Source organism: Monodelphis domestica, chromosome 3 (genome assembly GCF_027887165.1).
Source record: "Monodelphis domestica isolate mMonDom1 chromosome 3, mMonDom1.pri, whole genome shotgun sequence".
NCBI classification, from domain to species: domain Eukaryota; kingdom Metazoa; phylum Chordata; class Mammalia; order Didelphimorphia; family Didelphidae; genus Monodelphis; species Monodelphis domestica.
The window spans coordinates 301076153-301102551 of record NC_077229.1 but is presented as its reverse complement, the minus strand read 5'-3'; the positions used below and the strand labels follow the sequence as shown (position 1 = coordinate 301102551).

Genomic DNA, 26399 nt, shown 5'->3' with positions numbered 1-26399 from the left:
AAAAAAAAGTCTTTGCTCATACAACACATATTAACAACCTATAGAGCTTGTCCATCAGTGTCTGTATGTGGGGATATTTATGTCAGAGAGTAGTTAAGGGCAGGGAGGTGACAGTGGATTGACTGGATCACGAGTCAGGAAGACACAAGTTAAAATCCAGCCCTAGACACTAGCTTTGCCACCCTGATCAATTCACTTAACCTCTGTTTTTGTCGGCTTCCTTTTCTGTAAAAAGGAAGATAACAGCACCTGCCTCCCAAGATTGTTATAAGGATTAAATGAGGCAATATTTGTAAAGCGCTTAGCCACTTTGGCACATTTTAAGTGCCATGTAAATGTTAACTATGATTATTGTTGTTATTACTAGGACACATAGTGCAGATGGACAAGTTAGGCCCAGAATTAAATAAGTGAGGTGGATTGCTTTGGAGAGTTGATACATCTCCTTTACCGACTCCTTAAATAATCATAACATTCTACCACTCCACTGCATCAAATGAGATATGAACTATAACTCTTTTTAAAGGAGTATTGTACAGATGCAACCCAGAGGTACATGGTTAGGTAGGAGTGTGTTCAACTTACGTATAAGGAGTGAGAAATTTTACATAAGAATAAGAGAAACCCCTCAAGGAATTGTCCAGTGGAAAGAGAAGGTGGCCAATCAAATGGCAAGAAAAAGGGATGACTATTGGGCAATGAGAGGGTGCTCTTACAGTGTTGGGAGAAATTGAAGAAGACCTCCAACACATAGGGTGCTCCCTACTACCCCTAAGTCATAAACTTATAGGAAGATATGAACAGGAGTCACATAGGATGGGCATACATGAAAGGTCCCATCAGTGGAAGGAACTGCCATGACAAAGATGAGATAATTTAGATTGTGACTTTTTCTGTTTGGTGGAAACTAGCCTGGGAGATTATTTATTGTTATTATTTGTATATATAATAAATACATTATTATATATATAAATAACCTAGTTATTTAGGTCATGCTTTATTTCTTGATGCAGCTAGGTGGTTCAGTGGATAAAAGTGCTGGACCTCAGACACTTCCTAGCTGTGTGACCCTGAGGAAGCCATTTAATAGCTTATTGCCTGACAGAAGAATCCACTGGATCCACTAGGGAATGAAATGGCAAACCATTCCAATATCCTTGCCAAGAGACCCCAGGGATAGAAAAGTCAGACATGGCCGAATGACCGAACAATTATTTGTATAAAAAGTTTTGTATTTTTATTCATATGGTCCTATGTGTGTTTTGGTAGATTAATCAGATATTTGTGATATTTATTGGAATATTATCTTACCTTTTTCTGGGTATTGTTAGAAGTAAAGAGAAAAACGAGTGATTTTTTTCTTTTATATTTTTCTAGATAGTCAAAACTATTAGTTCTTTTTTCCCCCCCATTGACTGGGTTTTTATTTTTTAAAAAAGTATATATATATATTTTCATATATATATGAAATATATTATAATATATAATTATTCATATGAATAATTCTAGACTTCTCTTTCTTTATACTTGGTCTCTTTCTATTTCTTGGCCAATCACTTAAAACTCACTTTCCTGAATTTAAGCAACTCTTGAATTGCAAAGGAACTACTTTTTATTTTTTTTTTTTTCTTTTTTTTTTTTTTTAAATATATTTTATTTGGTCATTTCCAAGCATTATTCGTTAAAGACATAGATCATTTTCTTTTCCTCCCCCCCCCCAACCCCCCATAGCCGACGCGTAAGTCCACTGGGCATTAGATGTTTTCTTGATTTGAACCCATTGCTTTGTTGATAGTATTTGCATTAGAGTGTTCATTTAGAGTCTATCCTCTGTCATGTCCCCTCAATCTTTGTATTCAGGCAGTTGCTTTTTCTCGGTGTTTCCACTCCCATAGTTTATCCTTTGCTTATGAATGGTGTTTTTTTCTCCTGGGTCCCTGCAAGTTGTTCAGGGACATTACACCACCACTAATGGAGAAGTCCATTACGTTCGATGATACCACAGTGTGTTTGTCTCTGTGTACAATGTTCTCCTGGTTCTGCTCCTCTCGCTCTGCATCACTTCCTGGAGGTTGTTCCAGTCTCCATGGAACTTCTCCACTTTATTATTCCTTTTAGCGCAATAGTACTCCATCACCAACATATACCACAGTTTGTTCAGCCATTCCCCAATTGATGGAACTACTTTTTATTGGAGGTGGAAGGTTTGTCATCTGGGTGATTCCTATGCGAGTGAAATCACAGTTCTAATCCATATAGCCATCCTAGTATAGCTAACCTTTCTGTCCCTATGTTAAATAATTGTGGGGGCATTGGAGATCCTTGTTTTTCTCATGATCTTTTTGAGAAAAACTTTATGTTTGACTATTACAAATAATGATATTTTTTGATTCAAATAGATTCTTTTAGTAAATCTTTGTCTTTCTATACTTACATTTTAAAAATCATCAAGAAATGTTAATATTTTGATAAGCCTTTTATTCTATCTAGTGACAGACTTAGAATCCTTTATCTATTTTTTTTTTAGAACAATATGTACATATATCCAAGGGATTCTTGTTGACTATATAAAGAGAAGAAACAAGCTTTTACTAATGAAATGCTACAGTAGACCATCTGTTTATAGTTGAATGAAAAGTCCAGAAAATAAAAAATCTTGATCTGAATATTAACATGGCTATAAAAAAATCATATTACCCGGTAACTCAAAATTCAATTTGAAGGCTTTCCTCCAACAGTGTTTTTCAGCTTACCAATTATACAAGATTGCTTTTAAGATGTAATAATAGAAAAAATGATTTTATTAATATAAAGTGAGTTACATGCTTGTCTAGAAGAGAATATTACATTCCAATTTTTCCTGTAAAAATAGTATTATTTACTTTTACTTTTTCCTCTCAGTTAAAAGCTTCTGGACTTAAAATCCCATTCATGTTAATTTGTTTAGTTTAATGATGAAATATTTTATTAGTGGAAATAAAGTAACATAGAATTCCTATAATTATCTCTTTTCAAATTGGGCATATAAGGGATTAGATTAGAAAAATTGCTAGAGTCCTTTTCATTGGGCTAGGCAGTCAGCAAAGACTGTGTATTTTGGAAGTGGATGAAAGAATTTTGAATTAAAGAGTTTGGTAACCTCTTGAGTCTAGTCTATGATGTGCCACTAACTGGCAGTTTTACCTTGAACAAATTACTTAATCTGTTAAGGACATTTTAATCATCTACAAAATAAGGAGTTGAACTAAATGAGTATCTTTTAAGGCCACTTCAGGTTCCAAAGATCTGTGTTTCTTTATTGCCAGACATATCTTTAGCATCTAAGATGTAGATCATGTCTCTACTTTGTTTCTGTCCACCACAAGTTTAGTATAGTATACTTCATGAGTATAGTTCCTAAAATCTAATAATAGCTTTATACTTATTAACATTAAATACTATTTTTTAGGTTTGATATTATTGGACTCTCTCCTGACTCACAGGAGGATGAACAGGGAATAAAACAAGCGGCAGAAAATAGTAAGTTGACAAATGTATCAGTTTAAATATGAACATTAAATGTGCTAGGCTCTGGGAATACAAATATAAAATTCAAATAATTCTCAAGCAGCTCCCATTCTACTAGAGAGATGCACAATATGTTTACAGAAAAAGAAATGCAGGTCATATGTATATTTTTAAAAAATAACCAACCAACCCAGTGATTTGTAGTTATCACAAATAATTGAGTGAATCAGGAAAGCCCTGAATTCAGTTCGCCAACCTTTTTTTGTGTTACCTGTTAGCTATTTGGTGAATCTTATGTATCCCTTCTCAGAATGATGTTTTTAAATGCATAAAATAAAATAAAATACAAAGAATTACAAAGGGGGAAGCCAATTATGTTGAATTATAGTTATGAAAAATTTTTTTTAATTTATGGGCTTTAGGTTAAAACATCCTTTTTTTTTTTAAGAAAGCAGTAGCAATGGATTTTCAGATGTCTTAAATTTAGTAGCTGAGTTTTCAATAATAAAAATTATATGAGTTACTTGGGCTTAAAATGGAAATGGTGCTCCTTCCATTTGATGCAAGCTTTATGCTCAAATCTATTGTACTTCCAACAATACCTTTAGTCTTAGACACCATGATAGTGCATTCATTATACTTTGAGGAGGAGGAAATTGTAATTTTAAAAAGAAAACAGTGATACCTCCTGAGATTTAGAAAAAATGACCTAATAAAATCCTTTACATCATTGACCCATGAGAAAGGATGTTGGATACTTTGCTGTGTTAACTTGCGACACTTTAGAAAGATTTATCAGAAATTTATTTTGAAGCTCAAATCCAAAAGTTAGAGCTATTCCTCTAAAAAATGTTAGCATATTTAACATTAAATTGTTGAATGATGAGATTACATGCCAAAATTATTCATTTTTTAAATTGGTGACATAGTTTACCTAGCCTTTTGGGGTCATAAAGACTTGATCTTTAGGAGACTAGAACAGATTGATTGTGTGAAATAAAATAGAAAATTTTCTTCTCTGGGTATAAATTGATTTTGATTGTTAACTTTGTAATTAATAGTTATTGCATTGACAGTCCTTAAGATAAGATATGCTTCCATGATTATACTTTCTCAGATCTGAATGCTTTTGTCCAGTTCAAAATTAATTGAAATACTAGTACTTGAGAATATGGAAAAAATCCATTAGACATTAGAGATGGTTCCACATAATATAGTGGATAAAGGGGTGGCCTCAGAATCATGAAGACACAGGTTCTAATAATTATGATGTGATCTGTATGACCATGAGTAAGTCATTTAACTCCTCATTGGCTCCAGTTAACTCTCTGAAACCAAAAGTTCTAAAACAATTATTGATATGGTAGAAGGAGTTTCATATACTGATGAAATAACATCTCTGCACCTCCCTTTTCCCCCATCAGAAAAACTAGTTAGGCTATTTTGTAGAACAGATTATCTCACACTTAATCCTGAAGTATAGAGATTGGAATTCTTTCCTGAATCTTTACTAGACCACATATTGAACTCATTTTGAACTCTGGCTGTGGCAACTATCTTGAATCTTTTCACTTAGGTAGTAGGATTGTCAAGATGAAATCGAGGCTCTGATACTATAGGAAAAACATAAATGCAAAGAAATTAATTCTTGCTTAGCTGGATGCTACTCTGTTCTTCACAGCTCACCCAGACCCCAGCCAAGTGGCTAAGCCATTTTAAGTGCTTTGAGGACAAGAATTTATCATAGTCCTTTGCACATAGTATATATTTACTAAATATCTGTTAAATTGATTTGACTTGGACCTGCTGCTTGGTGCTTTCCTTCCACCAGGGATTTGCTGTCTCCTAACTCAGACACTTTTTGCTATATGTGGCCCACTGATAGATTGCTACTTGACCCTGATTATTGTGCCCATGGTTCTTGCCATTGTATGTAAGAAATAAAATTGTATTGAAAAATTAAAAAAATCTTATTAGGATACATGGCATAGAAGTAAACTTTCCTCCACTTTCTTAAAAAGAAAAAGATGACTAGTTTGATTTAGGGGGAAAAAAATTAAACTGGACAATTTGAACTCAAATCTTCCTGATTCTAAGCTAGCATTCATATCTACTGAACCACCTAGCTACTCCCAAAGACTTGACTATAGTAGAAATAAAAACTTTTGGTTTAAAAACTAAATTTAAAAACTTTTTTTTTAAGACTTCCATATACTTTATTGGTATGATTGGTTCTCAAGCATAATTAAGTTATTTGGTCAGAGGTTTTATACTCCTACATGTAGTATTGAAATTTACTGCCTTTTTTAAAAATTAAAAACTTTTTGATAATTTTAGAAATATGTAAATTATTATATTTTTAAAGTATAGGCAGCAAGCTACCAATTTGATTATTTGAAAATGTTTTTAAAATTTACTTTAATCCAAGAAGTATTTATTACAAGCCTATCACATGCACAATTTTTGAGAATGCAAAGACAAATTGGAGACTGTTGTTAAGTCTGGAGGGAGCAGCTTATATTCTATAATGTAGAAATGATAATTTAAAATAGAGAGTAATTAGGTTCTGAGGTCAACTGATTAAACAATTTAGTTCTTAATATACCTGGAGTACTATGAAGCCTAACCATTCTTATATAGCAGGTCTTCTAAGGGAGAATATGGAATTCCAAGTTGGGATTCTAGGTACAAGCAGTTCTGCTATAACATGATATATCTTTCCAAAAAGCACTGTGCTATACAAAATTTTTTAATGGAAACCACAGTTTATGGGGAAAATGGGATTGGGGCTTATCACTTAAAAACTTAATCAGTGACCCATTTTTTAAAAGATAGAAACATAATAAAAATGGTAGCATGGTTATATATACATGTGTACAATAGTTAAGAAACACATAAATAAGTATTATAATACTGTAATCCAGGGCTGCTACATGGAAGCTCTGGCTACAGGAGCAGGTTGGACAGGCGTGGTACAAATGATGAGGACCAGAAGATATACAATAAATATGACACTTGACCATGACAAAGACCTGAAGTTTGTGAAAGTGGGCATTAGAAGGATATTACTCAAAATGTTTCCTAATATATCAACCCCATTGGAACAAATAGAATTTTTAAACATGAATTCTAGCAGATCTGACATGTGTACATCTTCCTACTTAATCTTTTCCCCTTGTGTCCCATTCCCTTTCATCCCAAACTTGATATTAAGGGTTTCCTTTTCCTCTTCCTTTCCTCCCACTTTCTGGCCAGTGGGAGTGGTAGCATTGTGTCTAAAAGGAAACTTAGTGGGGGTTCTAGTGGTATCTAGAAAGTTCAGAGAAACTGAGAAGGTATCAGAAGGTTTGGGATTCGAGGTGATTAAACTAAGGAGAACCACAGAACATCCCTTCTGTTTTCTCTCCAACAAAAAATACTCCAAGGGGAGATTCAGAGATGAGTTATGGGATGGTGGGAGTATGTTCTAGTTTTAGAAAGGGAGACCATAAATTGTGTTATTTGTGAGGGAAAGGGAATTTCTGTGGCTGTTAGGTCATTGCACTAGTACACCTAGTATAATACGCATAGCTAGAGATAGCAAATGTTAAAACCAAACAAAACTTTACAGAAATGAAAACAGATTCCAACCAGTAGCTAGGCCATCTCACGTGCTTTGAGGACAGGAATCTGCCGCATTTGCCAACTGGGAGAAATATTTTAATTTCTTTATATTTATTTACAGGGGTCTGTACTGGTGGGGTCTGTTTTTTTTTTTTTAATTAATGCTTGATTTTTATAGAAATCATTTTTGTAGGAGGAATGTTACTTGGTATTATTTTTAATTAATAAAGATCAACATATATAAATCACAAGAAAACTAGCACCTGAGAAATTATCAGTTTGAAAATGCCTTTCCCTGAAATTTTAGGTGCTTGAGTTTCAGAGAATAGAAATAGGAACCTTTGTGCATCATCTGTAAAGAACTAATAGAAATTTTATCAGTTTTTATATAACTAACTTTAAAATATCATTGATTTTATTGTTGTGGGACCTCAGTTGCAGCTTATTTATTATAATTATTAGTCTTTGTGCTTTTTTGTTTAATTATTTTTCCATGATTGAAAAGTCACATGCCACCTAGTTTTCAATACCTATTTATTAGCTGTTATAAACTTAATTAGGGTGAGATTCATTATATGACAAACATACTAATGCGTAAGTTATCTTAAAAAATCTAGTTTATCTCCATAACAAGAAGAGATATTAGATGTAAGACTTTTAGCAGTAGTAAAAGATGATCCCTTGTTTTAAATTATGTAATATTTGGTAGTTGTGCCCCAATTTAGTTTTTGTCGTTAAAATATTGCATTTGAAAGAAACTTAAAATAAATTTTGTCACTCATTAATATTTCTAATGGGCCCTTAAGACAACAATTAAAACAAGCATTTTGGGGAAGAACCCAACTCTCACTTTGCCAATATTATCAGTGCTAAATTATAGTAGAATTAAATTTTTGGTGATCTTGCTGATTAACTCTTACTTTTATTTACAGTTAAGGCTTTGATAGAACAAGAAGTAAAGAATGGAATTCCATCTCATAGAATTATTTTGGGAGGATTTTCTCAGGTAAGATATAAATTGGCAAGGGCCTTTACTTTACATGAGAACCTGTGGGTCTAATGCTTGTTGAATTTATTTCTTAATCTTTATTCAGATGTCATAGTATCTTAGTTAACAGTCTATTTTTAATCCTCTTTTGGACTTTGAAGAAACTGGGAAGGTTAATTTTCTGTTTGTTTTATTGATACCTTTGTGTTTTTACACTATATTCATTTACTGATATAAAATTTTAAAGGCTTTGAAGTTTACATGTTAGGAATAAAGGGGTAAAATTCTTGCTAGTCGTGGTTCTGAGTTCAGTCATCTTTGAAGCTTTTTCTTAGTTGGCTTCTACTTGACTTTCTATTTTAGGAAATATGGAATAGAAAACAGCTATTTATTTTTTTAAATGTTGTATAAATTAACACCCTTGTAAACCCACCATAGAACCCCCTCTCCCCATAACAAAGAACAATAGTTAAAACCAAACAAGATTGCTATTTGACAACATACATAATTATCAACTTAACTACCTTTCTTTTTTAAAAATACATTATCACTAATATCTTTAGTTTTTGCATTATCTATGTTAATGTGTCCTTCCTCTTGTTCTTTCCAAGAATAGTAAATAATAAATAAAAAATAAAAAGTAAAAAATAGTAAAGAATAAAAGTTGAGAAAAACAAAACAAATTTCAACAAGCCTAACATATTCAAGAAGTCTGATATCATATGCAGTGCTCCATTTTCATGGTCTGTTTCCTCTCCAAAGATACAGGAGGAGGCATCTTCATGGCTTTCTTTTGGGATAACTGGTCATCATTTTTAGCATTTTCTTGATTTTTTTGTTTTCCATTTATGTTGTTACTATTTTGCATATTTTCCTAGTTCTGCTTACTTTACTTTGCCTCAATTCATGTTAACTTCCATGTTCCTCCTCATTCATTGTCAAGTAAACAGGCATTTATTAAGTGTTTACCTTTTGCTAAGTGCTTTGTTAAGTGCTATGCATATAAACACAAGCAGAAAGAAAGATTTCTGCCCTCAAGGAGTTTACATGCTCATGGAGAAAGTTTCAGGAAAGTGAGCTCACCAAGCAAGGCTGGATAGAAAGGTATGAATGAAGTCCTGATAGTGAAGGGTAGTTATCTTCCTTAAAGTAGAGATTCCTAGAAGAACCCATCAATGGGAGAAAATTACTGCTGTGAGTCTTAAAATTTCTCAGACTCTACCTTGGAACATTATCTTAAGGTTATGGTTAAGGTTGTTCCCCATTTAAACAATGGAGGTACTCGATCAGGAATATACTGGGAACTTCAAAATTACTCCACCCATACTTAGGCATACTTTAGGGGAAGATAAAGTTGTAAAACTCCTTAGTGAACAATGAAGGTACTTAACTCATACTTATAGTGATCAAAAACCCTTAAGCTAGGTCTATTTTTAGATCTAATACAAAAGGGTGCTAAGTACCTATGGAGGTCAAATTAATCACTAAAAGGTTAGGCAACTTGTAAGGGGCAAGCTTAACAAAGAGGTGTGAAGTACTCAGAAGATACAATCTACCCAGAGAAGGTGAGAACTAAAAACTAAGAATGTGCTGTCCTAGGGAAAGCCTCTAACAGTAGACATGAAAAATTTCTATGTTTTCGTTAGTCATTTTTATAGCTTAGGTATCAGATCTTCATTGGAGAGTTATAAAAAATATGTCTCCCTATTGACAGGGCTTCATTATTCTAGTTGTTTTGGATATAAAAACTTATAAAAAATATATAAGTGAAATTGTCCATATTATCTTTTGTAATTACCAATACCCTTCAACTGATGAGCAGTTCACTCTCTAGCCATAGCTTAAAAAGGTAAAGGTAGACTTCTAAATTTTTTGTTATGTCATAAATGTTCCTATTGGTATCCATTTTGAATTTATGAGCCATAGTTAATGTAATTGGTTTAAATCTAATTTCCACCTAAATCTAAAAACAGATTTCCATCTTCCTCAGGAATTCTTGTCAGCTAGAGAATTCTTTCCTTCATAATTAAAATTTTTGGATTTATTGAACATTAGATTCTTGTGTTGTGTGGATGTTCCACATGATTCTGTCTTGAATGCTCTTCTATATTTCACTTGATTTCATTGGCTTCTGTGATGATTTTCAGATCTAATTATCTAGCCCTAATCTTTCTATTGATCTCTGGAATTACATCTCCAACCACTTATTAGACATTTCAAATTGGGTTATCCAGTCTTAAACTAAGCAAGTATAAAACAATTCATTATCTTCTCCCATCCATATGTCCCTCCCAAACTTCCTTAGTACTGTTGAGGGCACTACTATCTTTCTAGTCCTCTAGATAGCAACCTAGGTGTTGTCATCTTCAGTCTCTCACTATCTCCATCTAGTCAATCTGTTGCTTGTCAATTTCATCTTTTTTCTGCATTTCTTGTATATCCTCATCTCAGCTCAGAACCTATCTCCCTCCCTGTACTGCCACCACTCTTCTGATGTAGGCCCTTATCTCCTCACATTTCAGCTACTGCAGTAGCCTCCTTAGTGAGCTGCCTAACCCAAGTCTTTTTCCACTCCATTCCAGTCTCTCCATTCAGCTTTGAGTTTTTTATTTGGCATTCAAATCTCTTCATAAATTAGGTCCCCTTACTCTTATAATTTAGAGTTCCAGCATACACTTTGATCCAGACACTGGCTTCCTTGTTGTTCCTCAGACATTCCACCTCCAGACTCCGGGCATTTTCTCTGGATATTTCTCTCATACCTGGAATACTTTCTTCATTTCCATCTTTATGACTTCCTTGGCTTCTGTAAAGATCTGGCTAAAAACTCAGCTTCTAAAGGACACCTTTTCTAAATCCCTATTAACCCTAATGCCTTCTCTCTATTGATTATTTCCTATTTATCCTGTATATAGCTTATTTGTATATAGTTATATGTGTGCTATCTCCATTAGATTGTGAACTCCTTAAGGGCAAGAGCAAGGGCTTTTCATTTTATCACTAGCACTTAACATACTAGCACATTTTTAGTATAATTAATGCTTGCAGACTGATTGATCAGTCCCTCAGATCCCTCACAATTTTAATCACCTCCAGCATGGGTCTCCTCTATATGTACTTAATCCAATCTGGCTACTTTTTCTAGTTTTCTTCTCTTTATTGACATTTCTCCTTTCTCTATAAACACTTCTGGAACTGTAAATGGTCCAAATGAGATGGTTTCATAATAGGATCTTATATCCTTTGCAACTATGTGAGTAAAAAGCTTTTTTATTACCTTTCTCATATCCTCATCTGGATATGGAGCATTCTGAGATTTCATAGGATGTAGTGAAGCAAGTAAATGGACAAGAAGCTGCTAATAACTTTTTGATGGCTTTTATCCTTATTAATAGAAGCATTTCCCAATAAATATAGGAGTAAAACAAGAATCTCCTCCTCTCATTGTTAACTGACAGTTCTAGAAATGGTAACAAGAATAAAAGAAAGAAATTCACTGCAAAAGTATAAGCAGAGAGGAAATAAAACTATTTCTGTCTGCTAACAGCATGCCAGTTTATGGAAGAAACCCTAGGAAAAAACAAAATAATTGAGATAATTAATAGATTCAGTAAAGTTGTAGACAACAAAATAGATCCACAAAGAATAAAAGGATTTTTATTTGACAGCAAATTCCGAGAGATAACAGAAAGTGATATTGTCATTCAATATATTATATTCAACATATTAAAAATGCTTAAAAGTATCTGCCAAAGCAATCTACCAAAGCAAAACTCAACATCTGTATAATATAATAAAAAACAATCCTTAACAAAGCAAGGAATAACTTAAATAACTAAAGGAATATTCAGTGTTATTTACTCTGAATATTTTTAGCCGGGTTTATATAATTAAAATGACAGTTCTACTAAAGTTAATTTGTAAATTTAGCACTATGACATTAAAACTACCAAATGGAAAATCTATATTGAGACATAATAAAAACAATTCATTTGGTGTAGACTAAAAGATTTAAAATATTAAAAATAATGATTTTTAAAATATAGGAATAAAGGAGTAATACCATTTATAGATCTCAAACTATATTAATAATAATAAAACTGTAGTCATCAAAACTATTTGGTACTGGTTAAAAAGCTTTAAAAAACACAAATAGGCTCCATAAAGAAAAATCTAAAATAGGCTATTGCAGTAGTTAAAGGGTGAGGAGATAAGGGCCTGTACCAGAAGAGTGGTGGCAGTACGGGGAGGGAGATAGGTTCTGAGCTGGGATGAGGTTATGCAAGAGATGCAGGAAAATGAAATTGACAAGCAACAGATTGGCTAGATGGAATAGTGAGAGACTGAAGATGACACCTAGGTTGCTGTAGAGGGGACTAGGAAGATAGCAGGTAAGGATTGAGAAAAACCCATGTAAAAGATCATTGGTAACTTGGAGAGAGCAATTTTAATTGAATGACACAAGCCAGATTATAGAGAGTAAAGAAAAGAGCCCAGAGGTGGCTCCATAGAGGAAGAGCCAGGCCTGGAGATGGGATATGCTGGGTTCAAATCTTGCCTCAGACACTTCCTAAGTATGTGACCCTGGGCAAGTCACTTTACTCCAATTACCCAGCTCCTTCCCCATTTCTGCCTTGGAACCAGTACTTAGTATTGATTCTAAGGCAGAAGATAAAGGTTTAAGAAAAGAAGAAAGGAATTGAAAACATCTATTTTAGACAGCCTTCTCAAGGAGTCCAGACATAATAGAGAGTATAGATATCAGATAACATACTGGGAACTGAGGGATCAGGTGAGACTGAGGAAGACCTGGTCGTTGTTTGTGGCCAGATGGGAAGCGACTGATGAGTGTCCAGTAGATATCTTAAACTCAACATCTACAAAACTCTGAATTATCTTATTATTTTTTCCCATACCCTACCCTCTTTCAAACTTCTTTATTACTGGCAAGAGTACTATCGTCCTCCTATGTTCCCCTAGATGGCAGTAGGGAAGCAGCCAGTGAAAGCTTCTCAGGTCATGGGGTAATTGAAAATAAGAGAATAGATATGATGGAGGGAGCAGTTTGCTGTAGGAGAGGGAATGTAATATGTTTATTAAGCAATTATTAAAACAGTTAAGCCTGGTGGTACAGTGCAGAGAGCACCAGGCCTGGAGTCAGAAGACTTGAGTTCCAATCTGGCCATAGGCACTTAACCAACTGTGTGCCTCTGGGCAAGTCACTTAACCCTATTTGCCTCAGTTTCCTCATATGTACTAGGCTTCAGGATAAACAAAAATAAATAAGGAAAATTCTTGAAAGGAACTTTCTAATGGGGAGAAAACAAGTACATGTAAAAATATGCAAAGCATCAATAAAAGTTAATAAATATAAATATTTGCAATGTAGTTGAGTATAAAGTAGAGAGGTTAGAATACAGTGAGGCTGATATTGTGCTGGATCTAGAGTTATGAAGACCCAACCTCAGAGACTTGTTTTGTGATCCTACTGTAAAATTTAAAATTATATTTCAAATAATAAAAATATCATTTTAATTTAGGAGGTTTATTAAAGATAATTTAGAAATCAAGGAATAAAGAGGATACAAAATAAAAACCATGTGCCCATTACTGATTAGCCATTTCAAAATCCCCACTTTACCACCATCACTGCCCAAAGAAAGAGAGGAAGAGCCTCAATGCCCACTCCCTTTATCCTCTGTCTACAGGAAGCACATAATGACAAGAAGTCAGTGGGCTCTCGGGATATGTAGTTCTTTTTTAGGGTAACAGATTTTCAATTATACACTGGATATATTGCATGTATACATTATAGATAAGTGATGGCGAACCTTTTTAGAGACAGTGCCAGGCCTTGCCCCCATCCCTCCCAGAATGAGTGCCATGCCCCTCCCCCCCTTTTACTTCACACGAGTGGGAGAAAGTGCTCCCATTGGGCTGCTGGGTGGAGGGGTGGGTGAAGTGAGGAATGTCCTTAGTTATTGTAGAAAGGGGGAGGGGAGTGGCCCAAACCTCTGCTCCCTCCAGTTCTGCTGCCTTTGAACTTCCCACATGACCCACTGAGTGCTCCCATTAGGCTGCTGGGTAGAGGGTGGGAGGTCTGATAAAATGTCATAAGGCCCAGTGGAGGGGAGAGGGGAGCAGCTCTCCCTTAGTCCCTCTGCTTTTCTAGTAACAAACTGGGGAGTGGGTAGAGGTGGGGTACATATGCCCACAGAGAACCCTCTGTGTGCCATCTTTGGCCCCCCTGCCATAGGTTCACCATCACTGTTACAGATTATATAGGTACTGCTTTGCCCAAAGACCCACTGAGTTGTGATATCAAGGTGTAAAGAGGGATGCACATACTCATTTTATGTGTTTCACGTGGCATTAAAGCTACTCTATATGGAGTTCAGATTTTTAAAAAATTGCATCCTCTATTGATGTGGAATTTTTCCAAATGCTCCTAATTTTAGATGGCATGATATTTACTTTGAGACTGGCCTAAACATTCACACTAGAAAAAATGGAGCAATTTAGTTATTGATTTGTATTATCTTGAACATTGAACCAGGGTCAAAGATTCCACTTTTGGAGAGTTCCAGTGGTTATAAGTCCCTCAGAATTGTCCTGGATCATTTCATTGCTTTTATTAATAAAGTATATTACATTTGATCATCCTACAGTGTTTTAGTTACTGTGTATAATATTCTCCTGGTTCTGTTCATTTCACTCCACATCAGTTCTTGTAGGCTGTTTCAGCTCTTATAGAAATCCATTGATTTCATCATTCCTTATAGCACAATAGTATTCCATCACCATCATATACCACAGTTTGTTTAGCCATTCCCCAATCAAGGGACCCCTAACCCTAACTCTCCCCCCATTTTCCTTTTTTTTTTGCCAACACAAAAAGCTTAGCTATATAAAGATTTTTGTACAAACAGATCCTTTTCCATTTAAAAAAAAAATCTATTTGGGATACGAATATCAGGTAGTGGTATTTCTGGATGAGAGGACATGCGTTCTTTTAAAGTTCTTTGGGCATAGTTCCAAATTGCCTTCCAGAATTGTTGGATCAATTCACAACTCCACCAGCAATGCATTAGTGTCCCAATTTTGCCACATCTCCCCAGCATTTATTATTTTCCCTTACTGTCATATTGGCTACTTTGCTAGGTGTAAGGTGGTACCTCAGAGATGTTTTGATTTGCATTTCTCTAATCAGGAGGGGTTTAGGAAATTTTTTGATATGATTATTAATAGTTTGATCTCTTCATCTGTAAACTGCCCAGTCATATATCCCTTGGTCATTTGTCAATAGGGAAATGATTTGATTTCTTATAAATTTTACTTCAGTTCTATATATATTTTAGAAATATTCTTTTGTTAAGAAGAACAAAACAAGTAATGCTGTAAAATAAATGTTTTATTTTCTCAGTTACTTGTAGTAATACTTTTTGACATTTTTAAATTCAGATTTTCTCTCTACCTTTCCCTGAGGTTATGAATAGTCTGATATAAGTTATACTATACCAGTACTGTCATGTACATATTTACATATTGCTCATGTCATGATAGAAGACACTTCACACATACAGTAGAACTCTCATGAAGGAAATATAGTGGAAGATGATATTCTTTGATCAATATTCTAGATTGCAACAGTTCTTTCTTTTGACTTTCTTTGACAGCCTTTTTTTTTATTATGAGTCCCTTGTGATTATCTTGGAGGTTTGCTTTGCTGATAATGGTTTAGTTGATCATTGTATAATATTTCGGTTGCTGTATATATTGTTGTACTGGTTCTGCTCACTTTGCATCAGTTCATATATATAATTCCAAGTTTTTCTGAATCCTATTGATCTGATCTGATCTGATCTGATCTGATCCTATTGATCGTTCCGTATTATAACCACGTACCACAACTTGTTCATCCATTCCCCAAGTGATAGACAGCTTCTCAGTTTTCAGTTCTTTGCCACTACAAAAAGCTGCTAAAAATATTTTGATATAGGTAGTTAGTTCCCTTTCCCCTTATCTCTGATTTCTTTGGGATACAGACCCTGGAAAAGAGTAATAATCAGTCAACTTTCAACTAATCTTTATGTGTCATGTATTCCTTTCTAGTGGACACTTTATAGCTTATCAATGTACTTTTAAAAAATAAGATGTTCAGTCATTCCCCAGTTGGTAAACGGTCAAAGGAGATGAACAGGTGGTTTTTAGTTGAAGAAATCAAATGTGTATATATACATGTATACACACACACACACACACACATATATAGTCAGTCATAAAATTGTTCTAAATCAGCAGTTCACAACCTCTCAATTTGTAGCAATGAGAATACATAATGCATATCAGGTATTTACATTCCGGATCATAACTGTAGCAAAATTACCATTTTGAAGTAGCTACCAAAATAATTTTTTGGTTTGGGGTCACTGCAACATGAGGAACTGTATTGCGGGGTCACGGCATTAGAAAGGTTGAGAACCACTACTCTAAATCATTAATGATTAGAAGATGCATATCATTCTAAAATATTTCACACCTATCAGGTTAAAATTATAAAAGGGGGAAATGACAAATGTTGCAGAGGATGTGGAAAAATGGGAACACACATACTATTGGTGGAATTGTGAACTGATCCAACCACTTAGGAAAACAATCTAGAATTATGCCCAAAGATTTATAAAATTATTATACACTTTGATCATCTAGCAATACCACTATTTTCCCAAGGCGATTGGGAAAAAGGAAAAGAACATACATGTTCTTTGTGGTGGCAAAGAACTGGAAGTTAAGGGGATGCCCATCAATTGGGGAATGACTGAACAAGCTGTGGCATATAATTGTGATGGGAATAATACTTCACGGTAAGAAAAGATGAGTATGAGACGTCTTGGTGGCTCAGTGGATCATCTGCTTTGGAAACTATAACTTGTATCGATTCTGAGACAGAAGGTAGTGTTGAAAGAAAGAGAAAAAATAAAGATGATGCAGTCAATTTACAAGAAACATGGAAAGGCTTGCATGAAATTATGAAGAATAAAATAAGCATAATCAAGAGAATGTTATATACAACAGCAGAAATGTTACTTGAAGGTTAACTACAAATGACCACCTCTAGAGAAGGAACTTATAAATACAAGCATGCCTCACCTGGTTTTACATATACTTTTTTTTTTTTGTCAAATGATAAGCATTTCTAGTGTGAGGGTGGAAATTAGGATGGAGAGAGACACATTGTAACATTAATGTAACAATAACAAAAATTTTTTAATTAAATCCATATGTAATCTGAACAGAACAGAAAATGCAGGGGATCTTCATCTCAATGTGTTGTAAGATTTCATTAACCTTTTTGGCCTCCATATTATAATATTGAGTTATACTTCCTGTCTTTATATTATCTGCAAATTGGATCAGTATACATACAATCCATGCTTTTGTTGAAGTTATTAATTAAAATATTAAACTGCACATGACCAAATATAAATCTCTGAAGCCCTCAGAACTGATATGACTTTTATTGATACTCTTTCTTTGGTATGGGCATTCAATCAGTTTTAAAACCCCCAACTATACTATTGTCTAGGCTTCATCTCTCCATTTTGTTCACATTTAGCATGAGAGATTTAGTGAAATGTTTTACTAAAATTAGAGAAGCTATGTTTACAGCATTCTCCTGATCTACCAATCTACTAACTGTCAAAAACACCAAAAAAAAACCTCAAGGGAAATCAGGTTAATCTAACAAGATTTGTTTTTGATATTTGAGCTCTTTGTGATGACTGCTTCCTTTTATTATATGCTCCATAACTATCTTTCTAATAAAGAATTCTAGATATTAATTAGAAACAAAAGTCAAATTCACAGAATTATAGGCTATAGCCTCTATTCTCCCATTTTGAGAAAATTGGGGTAACATTTACCCTTCATTCCTATAATTCCATATTCTTCACGGTCTTTCAGAGATCACAGTGGCTCAGTAGTTACATCTGTTAAGTATACAATGCAATAGGTCACTTTCCTGTTGATGAGCTATAGCTTGTCAATGTCCCCTAAAATATAGGTAGTTCTCAGGCTGTAATCCAGTACCACAGATATGGTTTGACTCATATTCTGCTATAAAACTTTCATCATTCCAGATTTTGTCATTTCTCATTCTGTTGAAATGGTTTAAGATTACATTAGCTTTTTGGATGACTTAACTGGCAGAACCAAGAAAATAGTGATTAAACTTCACTTAAAAAATGATCATTTCTTTTGATAAAACTTTCTTTTGAAAAACATAACTTAGATTTAAGTTTTCATTGATGTTTGTATAAGAAGCCAACTTTTAACTTCTAAGACATTGGGTAGAATTTAGTATGAGTATATGTGTTCATATGTACATATATGAACATATATGTATATTTATGTTGAGACTGTAGCAATTTAATGGTAAGACTAGTACGAATTATTGAATATCTTTCCATGACTTTTTTTCCCCTTTTTTAAAAAATTCTTACCTCCCATCTTATAAATCAGTATTTTGTATTAGTTCTAAGACAGAAGAGTGGTAATAACTAGGTAATAGGAATTCAGTGACTTGCTTAGGGTCCCATAACTAGGAAGCATCTGAAGTCAAATTTGAACCCAGGATCATCCTATCTTTAGGCCTGACTCTCAATTCACTGAGCCACCCAGCTACCCCCAATATTTTTCAGTACATTATATAATATAACCAGGTACAAATGGGTAATAATGTAAATTTATTAGAATTTATAGAACTTCAATACAGTGGTACCTTGTCACAAGTTTAATTCATTCTATTGCCAAGTTCGTAACTCAATTTGCTCATGTGTCAAATGGAATTTCCCCATTTAAATGAATGGAAACACAGTTAATCCATTCTGGCCCCAAAAAAACCACATGAATTTGTTTTGTATGCTTTTAAATATGAAAATGTACTTTAAATATATTCATAGATAATAAGAAATATAGAATAGAACATAATAATAGATAATAGAAAGAATAGAAAGGAATAAACTTGCTTATAAAATATTCTTTACCTTCAAGGCCAGGCAGAGATCCTGGTGGAGAAGGCTTTCATTTCATGTGCTTATTGCTTAACATAATTTACTCTCTATACACATAATGCTGCATTTAAATGCAAAATTGACTTTAACCATTACTTTATGATATGTAACTTTATTGCTAAACTTAATTGCTATTTTTTACTTTACTTAATTATTATAATTTTCTTCATTGAATTTTGACTGTTTTGCCACACTTTCCTTGATTTCACTTAGAGGCAGTTTCAACCAAAACCTTTCCATGAGAGTTTTCTTACTTTCTCCCTTTCAGAACATTTCGATAATGTGTGAAACAAGTGTCATTACACACCTCCATTGCATGACCTGTTGCAACTTTTTCTGCATGTGTCTTTTCTATAAACTGTTCAATTTTTTCCCAAATCTTCAACATTTCCATAATCTTGCTTGTACTGATTTCCTAATCCATCTTGGACTCCTCCCCACTAATTTCCTGCAAAACCTCCATATGCTGCTGCTGCTGCAATTTAACAACAACAAAAAAAAAACCTATTAAAGATAAATGTAAAGAAGAAAGCAAAAGCAATTCAACACAGTTGCTTACGTGGCTAGATAAATACTGAACTAAACAAGACAGCCTTGTGTAACTTGTGAAACCAAATGTTCGACAGGCTACCTAGTGGAGGGTGGCAGAACCTCATGGTTCAAATATACACTTGTAATTTAAAGTAAAAATTCCAATCATGACTGCTCATATCTCAAATTGTTTGTGACTTAAGGTGCTCCATTAGCAAGGCACCACTGTGTATGTAATCCCATGTCATAAAATTAATTGCTAGAGGGTATCTAGATAGCACAGTAGATAGAGCACCATGCCTGGAGTTGAGGAGGACCTGAGTTCAAATATGACCTCAGATACTTCCCAGCTTTGTTACTGTGGGTAAGTCACTTTGCCATCTCTTAGTCCTTATGACTCTTCTGCCTTATCAATTCTAATGGAAGATAAAGATTAAAATTGTTTTTAATTGTTAGACATTGAAGACAACCCTTAATGAATCCTTTTATTTTTTGAGTACTGTCTTTCAAAAGTTAATTATCTTTTTTATTATTTTTTGAAAAAATATTTCTCTATTAAACTACATTCCTTATCCATGAGTAAAAGATAATTGGAAATTTTCAGAAAAGTGAATAACTTTCAACTTTTACTCAATGAAAATCATACATACTGTTTCTAAATCCATAGGTTCAGTATTAACGTTTGAGTTGGTGAGATTTTACTCTATTAGAACTTTTTAATCAAATACTTGACTGGTGAAGAATTTCATTATAACAATAATTATTAACTAGTATTTTATGTTACTTTGTGAAAGGACAACATATTTTTTAGAAGTATAGTATGTGTACTGCTGTACTTGCAGTTTTGATTACATTGAGGAAATCAGTTATTTGGCATTGAATAGGGAGAGACATAGCTTATAAAGAGAAGCTGATAGTCAGCAGAACTTATGTTTAACTTGCATTAATTTTGACATCTCCTTTTGTATAGGGAGGAGCTTTGTCTTTGTATACTGCTCTTACAACACAGCAGAAATTGGCCGGTGTTATAGCTCTCAGCTGTTGGCTTCCACTTCGATCTTCATTTCCACAGGTAGTGTATTTAAATGTAACTGACAAAATGAAATAATCAAGGATATAATGCTGGTAAGAAGGTCACTAATATCCTTCAAGATTTTCCTCTAATTTTGCATTTATTACTAGCATTTAAGAGTACATTGTGGTAGAACACCATACTTTGGTTTTGGGATTATCTGTAGCATGCCATTTTACTAGAATAAAGTATATTCCCTGTCTTGAAGAAGCTTCTCTTCTTTAACCTAAAAATGAAAATTGGTAATTGTCAATAAGATAAAAATATATACCCAAGAATAAGCAATAGCCATATTTGAAAAGATAAACTCTGAATCACAGAATTTGAGAATTAAAAAGGTCCTCAGTGACCATCTAATCAAAAATTGGCAAACTATGTTATTCTACCGCTTGTTTTTGTATGGTCAGTGAGCTAATAATGGTTTTTTACATTTTTAATATAATAAAACTTTATTTAAAATAAAATCTTAAATGTAATAAAATTTTTTTAATGTACATATATACACAAAAGCCATTTTTGTGTTTATAGCTAGCTATATAAAAGATAAGTTGGAAGTAGAGAGAAATTGGAAGCCTAAAGAATGGTTAGGATAATAGCAAGAGTCATGATTATAATGATTATATGGGAAAGAACAAGGAGTAATAGAGGTTTGTTTTGGCTAACTAAAAATAATAGTGTTTGCTATATTTATTCTAAAACTGTAACTACTTGATTCCTGACAAAAGAATGACTTGTGTCTGTATTTGCTTTGCTTCTAAATTTAATTGTTAATTTAAAAAGCATTTTTGGTAAAGATTTCATTTAAGTATGTTTGAATATTGCCACTTCCTACTGACTTTTGCCTTCCTTGCCTCACATCAGTATGTATAGTCAAACAAATCAACACATTGGCCATTTCTAAAATCGTATGCTTTTTTCACATCTAATGCACCACTTTTTTGCTGAGAGGTGGGAGGGAATGCTTCATTAATTCTTTTGAAGCTCTGATTCACTGCTTTTATAAAATTTCTGAAATCTCTTTTCCTTTTTTAAAAATAAATTTGTATTAATATTTTTGACCTCATGTATCCCTTCCTTTAATTCTCCCAGACTGCTATCCTTCGAAGCAAAAACTGAAAAAGAGAATAAAAATAGTTCAGCAAAACTAGTCAGCATATCAAAATCCTTTGACATCTATGTAAGAAGAGAAGTGATACTTTCCCTTATCTTTTCTTTGAGGCCAAACCTCATCATTAATTTTGTGGTATTTGATTTCAGTTGTTTGTGTTCTTTCCATTTATATTGTATTTATTTATATTTACATATTATATATAGCTCTCTCTATACACACACAAATATGTGTATATATGTACTTTCTTTTCTAGTTCTGCTTATGTTCCATCAGGTTAAAGATTCTTTCTATCCTCTATATACACCATATTCATTGTTTCTGTACCACAAATTGTGTAGCCATTCTCCCACTGATAGACATCTACTTTGTTTCCACTTCCTTTGGCTTTACAAAAAGTGCTACTATAAATATATTGGTGCATATGGCCTTGCTTTTTATCATTGACCTCTTTTATGTATGTGACTAACAATTGATTCTTTGAGGGAGAGAGTATGGACATTTTAGTTACTTTCTTCAAATAATTTCAAATTGGTTTCTGGAGTGGTTGGACCAAATTACAACTCCAGCCATTTATTAATGTGCCTGCCTGTATGTAATCCTTCCAACATTTACGCTTCCTGTCTGTTGACATATGTGCTAAATTACTAGGCATGAAGTAAAATAAGAGCTGTTTTGATTTGTATTTCTCTTACATTAGTGATTTTGAAACATTCTTTCATATGGTTGTAAAATTTTATACTACTTTTGAAGTCTATTTTGTTAATATCTTTTGACCCTTTGGGTTTTGTTTTGTTTTGTTTTTTTAACCCTTACCTTCCACCTTAGAATCAATACACTATGTGTTGGTTCCAAGGCAGAAGAGTGGTAAAGACTAGTTAGAGGGTGTTAAGTGACTTGCCCAGGGTCACACAGCTGACCCTTTGAGTTTTTAAAAAAACTCATTTGCGTAGAGCTTTTAAAGAGGAGAATAGCCATTGGGATAGGAATATAAGAAAACTATAAGAATAAATAGCTTAAGTATCATCTGAACTATGTGGACATGAACTGGTTTAGTTTAAGCATGATAATGTATACAAAATAATATTTTCAATTCATTTCTTTGCCATATAGTCCATAAAATACTTAATACTTATTTATCTTAAAGTTAGCTGAAATGTGATATATATCTGAACATTTAATGAATCAAATTACATTTTTTTTTAATCTTTTTACAGGGCCCCATTGGTGGGGTTAATAAAGATATTTCTATTCTTCAGTGTCATGGAGATTCTGACCCTTTGGTTCCCCATATGTTTGGTTCTCTCACTGTTGAAAAGCTGAAAACATTGGTAAATCCATGTAATGTAAGCTTCAGTACCTATGATGGCATGATGCACGGTTCATGTAACCAGGTAAATGTTTGATTTTACTCCTCTGTGAACCATTTATTTTTTCTCTGACATGATTATTTTTTTCTAAACCCTTACCTTCCTTCTTGGAGTCAATACTGTGTATTGATTCCAAGGCAGAAGAGTGGTAAGGGCTAGGCAATGGGGGTCAAGTGATTTGCCCAGGGTCAAACAGCTGGGAAGTGTCTGAGGTCAGATTTGAACATAGGACCTCCCATCTCTAGTCCTGGATCTCAATTCACTGAGCTACCCAGCTTTCCCCTGAGGTGATTATTTTAAAGAAGAGAAGACTAAATGGCTCCTGATGCTTATTTTCATGTGACTTTTATAGAGGTGGAAAAGCTTCAGTGAGTTTATGTTAAATCAAAAGTTACCTAAACTTTATTCTTCATTAGTGTTTTCTATATATTATTAAAAACATATATCTTTCATTAATATCCTAGTCAGTTGCCCATTGAATATGAAAGCATAAATTCTGATAATTCTTACTAAGCAGAAAAGAGGCTTCAAGTGTGGCAGCAAAATATAAAATGGTGTCCCAATAGATGGAAATGAAAGAATTTGAATATATTTTATGGGGAAACTTCATATGATACCAGGAAAACTAGACATTCACCATAACCACTTAAAACAGTATGAATTTTTTTCCCCAAGGCTACTGGTGGTATTTCATGAATATTTTTTAACTAGAACGTTTTCTAAAATTTATGTACTTGTTTGATTAATAATTAATTTTGTTCTCAACAGGAAATGTTGGATGTTAAGAACTTCATTGATAAAATCCTACCTCCAGTTGACTGACATCATTTTAGAGGCCTTCTTTAGAAGTACACCAGCATCATTATAGTCGAGTATAAACTTTTTCACATGCCCAGTCCTGAAACGTTAATTCTACTATAGCAGTGTTACTACCAATTTGCAAATACATGCCAGTGATACAGATGAAATAATGTCTCTTCTTGGGAAAATTATGGTCTTTCAAGTTTCTATACATATATTTGTATGATATATGTTATAAAGTACACAAGTATTATAATAAATGAGGCAGCTGGGTTTTCTCCAAATGTAATTCAGCATACTAAGATAAAACACTGCAGTCTGACTTTTTGATTAAATCATTAAAAAAAGTGTTAGTATGCTTAATGAAAATTTGTTCAGGTATAAATGAGCAGTTAAAATATAATCAATTTATGCATGCTGTGACTTAGTATAAGGATTTGCTCCAAAATTGCTTTGTCACCATGCATCTTCTGTATTTTTATATATGTATTCATATATATGTGTGTAATCCATAATAGGAATGAGGTGGTATTACATTATCCTTGAAAATATGGGATAATAATTTTTAGTGTCAATGTGTAAGTAATATTGTGCTCTTCCATCTTAATGGCCCTTGTGTTTAGGGACCAGGCTCTGTTACTTTTTTCCAAAAAATCATTTCTGTCTCATTATTCTTCTCTAATCATGAAACTCATTCTTCTTTTATTATCCCTCCTATCAGACCAAATATTTCCTTCATACCATGGCTATTTGGTAATATATTGCTATGAATTGATACCCTGAATCAGACATATGGGTTTATTATACAGTATAGTCAATAGGAAGAAAGGAGACATCACTCTTACCTTTCAAAATTGCTTATTTCTTAAATTGTTTATTAATGCAAACTAAGATCTGTTTAGTGCAACAAATTTTACAGGTTGGTTAATGAGTAATTTCAAGATGTATTTTGCTGTAATCAACTGGAAAATATGTTGTTATTCTATGTCAGATAGTTTAAATATTTTCTGAATTTTCATACTAAAGGGGTTCCTTTACTTTGTTAATTTGAGACTATAATAGAGTGGGAATAGTTTCCTTTGCAAAAGGTAAGATAATGGTTTGCTTTGTGAGAGCAAGTTTCTTATATATCTGAGGAGTATACCTTTCAGGAAACTTGATAGAGAAAAATTACTGAGGACCTTTTATTTAGATCTAATTGTCCCATCACATTCAGCATTAATTTTCAAATCTGAAGATGACTGACCTTCAAATTGATGACTCAAGTTTATGATGCACATGAGCAAATTATTTAATTTCAGCTATCTTCCTATCTGTCATGGATATAGGAATGCTGGTTTCAGTAGATTAATGGATTTGGTTTTGAGGGTACTTTTTTAAAATTGATATATTCTAAACCAAGCACTGTGGAAAATTCATTAGCCATCACCAGAATTTGCTTTACTTTTTTCTGTCAGTTGAACAATGTGAGATTCTGACTTTTCAAATGCCTTTTTAGAATTAATTTTTGTGCAAACATAAAAGATATAATTGATTTTTATACAGACAGAAGTCTCAGATCACTGGGAAAATTATTGGGAGGCAAATTTGTTAATGTACAAATAGGGTTGTTTGTAACTAATCAGAACCCTATAAGTAAGCATTCTGTTATTAGAATACTTTTAAGCTATAGCAGAAAAGTATGCTTGGGGTGATAGAACTGTTAGTAATTGTTATACTGTATTGCTATGTTATCAATGCATCTTTATTAAAATAGGTGCTAATTGACACCTAGTGGATATAATTTAGCAATGTACTGTATAGAATATACTGTATAGGGTTTAAAATTTTTAAACAATCATTTACTGAATCACCTTTATTTTGAAGAACATAAACTGTTTTAGTTGTTATGAAAATCAGCAAGATATTACTACTTTATTTATGGTAAGAAATCTCTTATATTCCGTTGAAATGTTTTCCTGTAGATGAGAAGATGTACATCTTTTTCACAGTTTCTATCAATGTGAAATAAAATTTAAAGCTGAATTTTTGTGAATGCTTTTAAAAGTCTTTTCCTTTCACACACTGTCTTTTAACATTTCTGTTCACATTTTGATGGGTCCCTGACAAAGAGAGGGAAAATAACATAACAATCACGGGGAGGAATTTATCATCAAAAATTATTGTTTGTATTTTTTACTGTTTTAGACAATGGATACAGATGGGCCAGGGTATTAGAATGTCTTATTCCCTAACTCATAGACTTGTTTATTGTTTTGCTTGCTCTTTTTCTTTTAAGAACAACAGCAAAAGAATTTCATTTTGTTTACATTCCCTGGGGATTTTAGACATTTTTTAAGCATTAGGA

At 33.3% G+C, this 26399-nt stretch overlaps 1 protein-coding gene across 2 annotated transcripts in view; it reads left to right on the top strand.

Annotated features, from left to right (window-relative positions):
- The window catches only part of LYPLA1 (lysophospholipase 1), a 49072-nt gene extending 22995 nt beyond the window's left edge, over window positions 1–26077 (top strand). For both annotated transcript variants that reach the window (XM_001368621.5, XM_056823921.1), the window contains 5 exons: window positions 3449–3519; window positions 8043–8116; window positions 20672–20773; window positions 23099–23275; window positions 24020–26077. In XM_001368621.5, the coding sequence (XP_001368658.1) occupies window positions 3449–3519; window positions 8043–8116; window positions 20672–20773; window positions 23099–23275; window positions 24020–24073 (478 nt within the window). In that variant the 3' untranslated portion in view covers window positions 24074–26077. The remainder of the gene's footprint in view (window positions 1–3448; window positions 3520–8042; window positions 8117–20671; window positions 20774–23098; window positions 23276–24019) is intronic.
- Window positions 26078–26399: the final 322 nt, after the last annotated feature.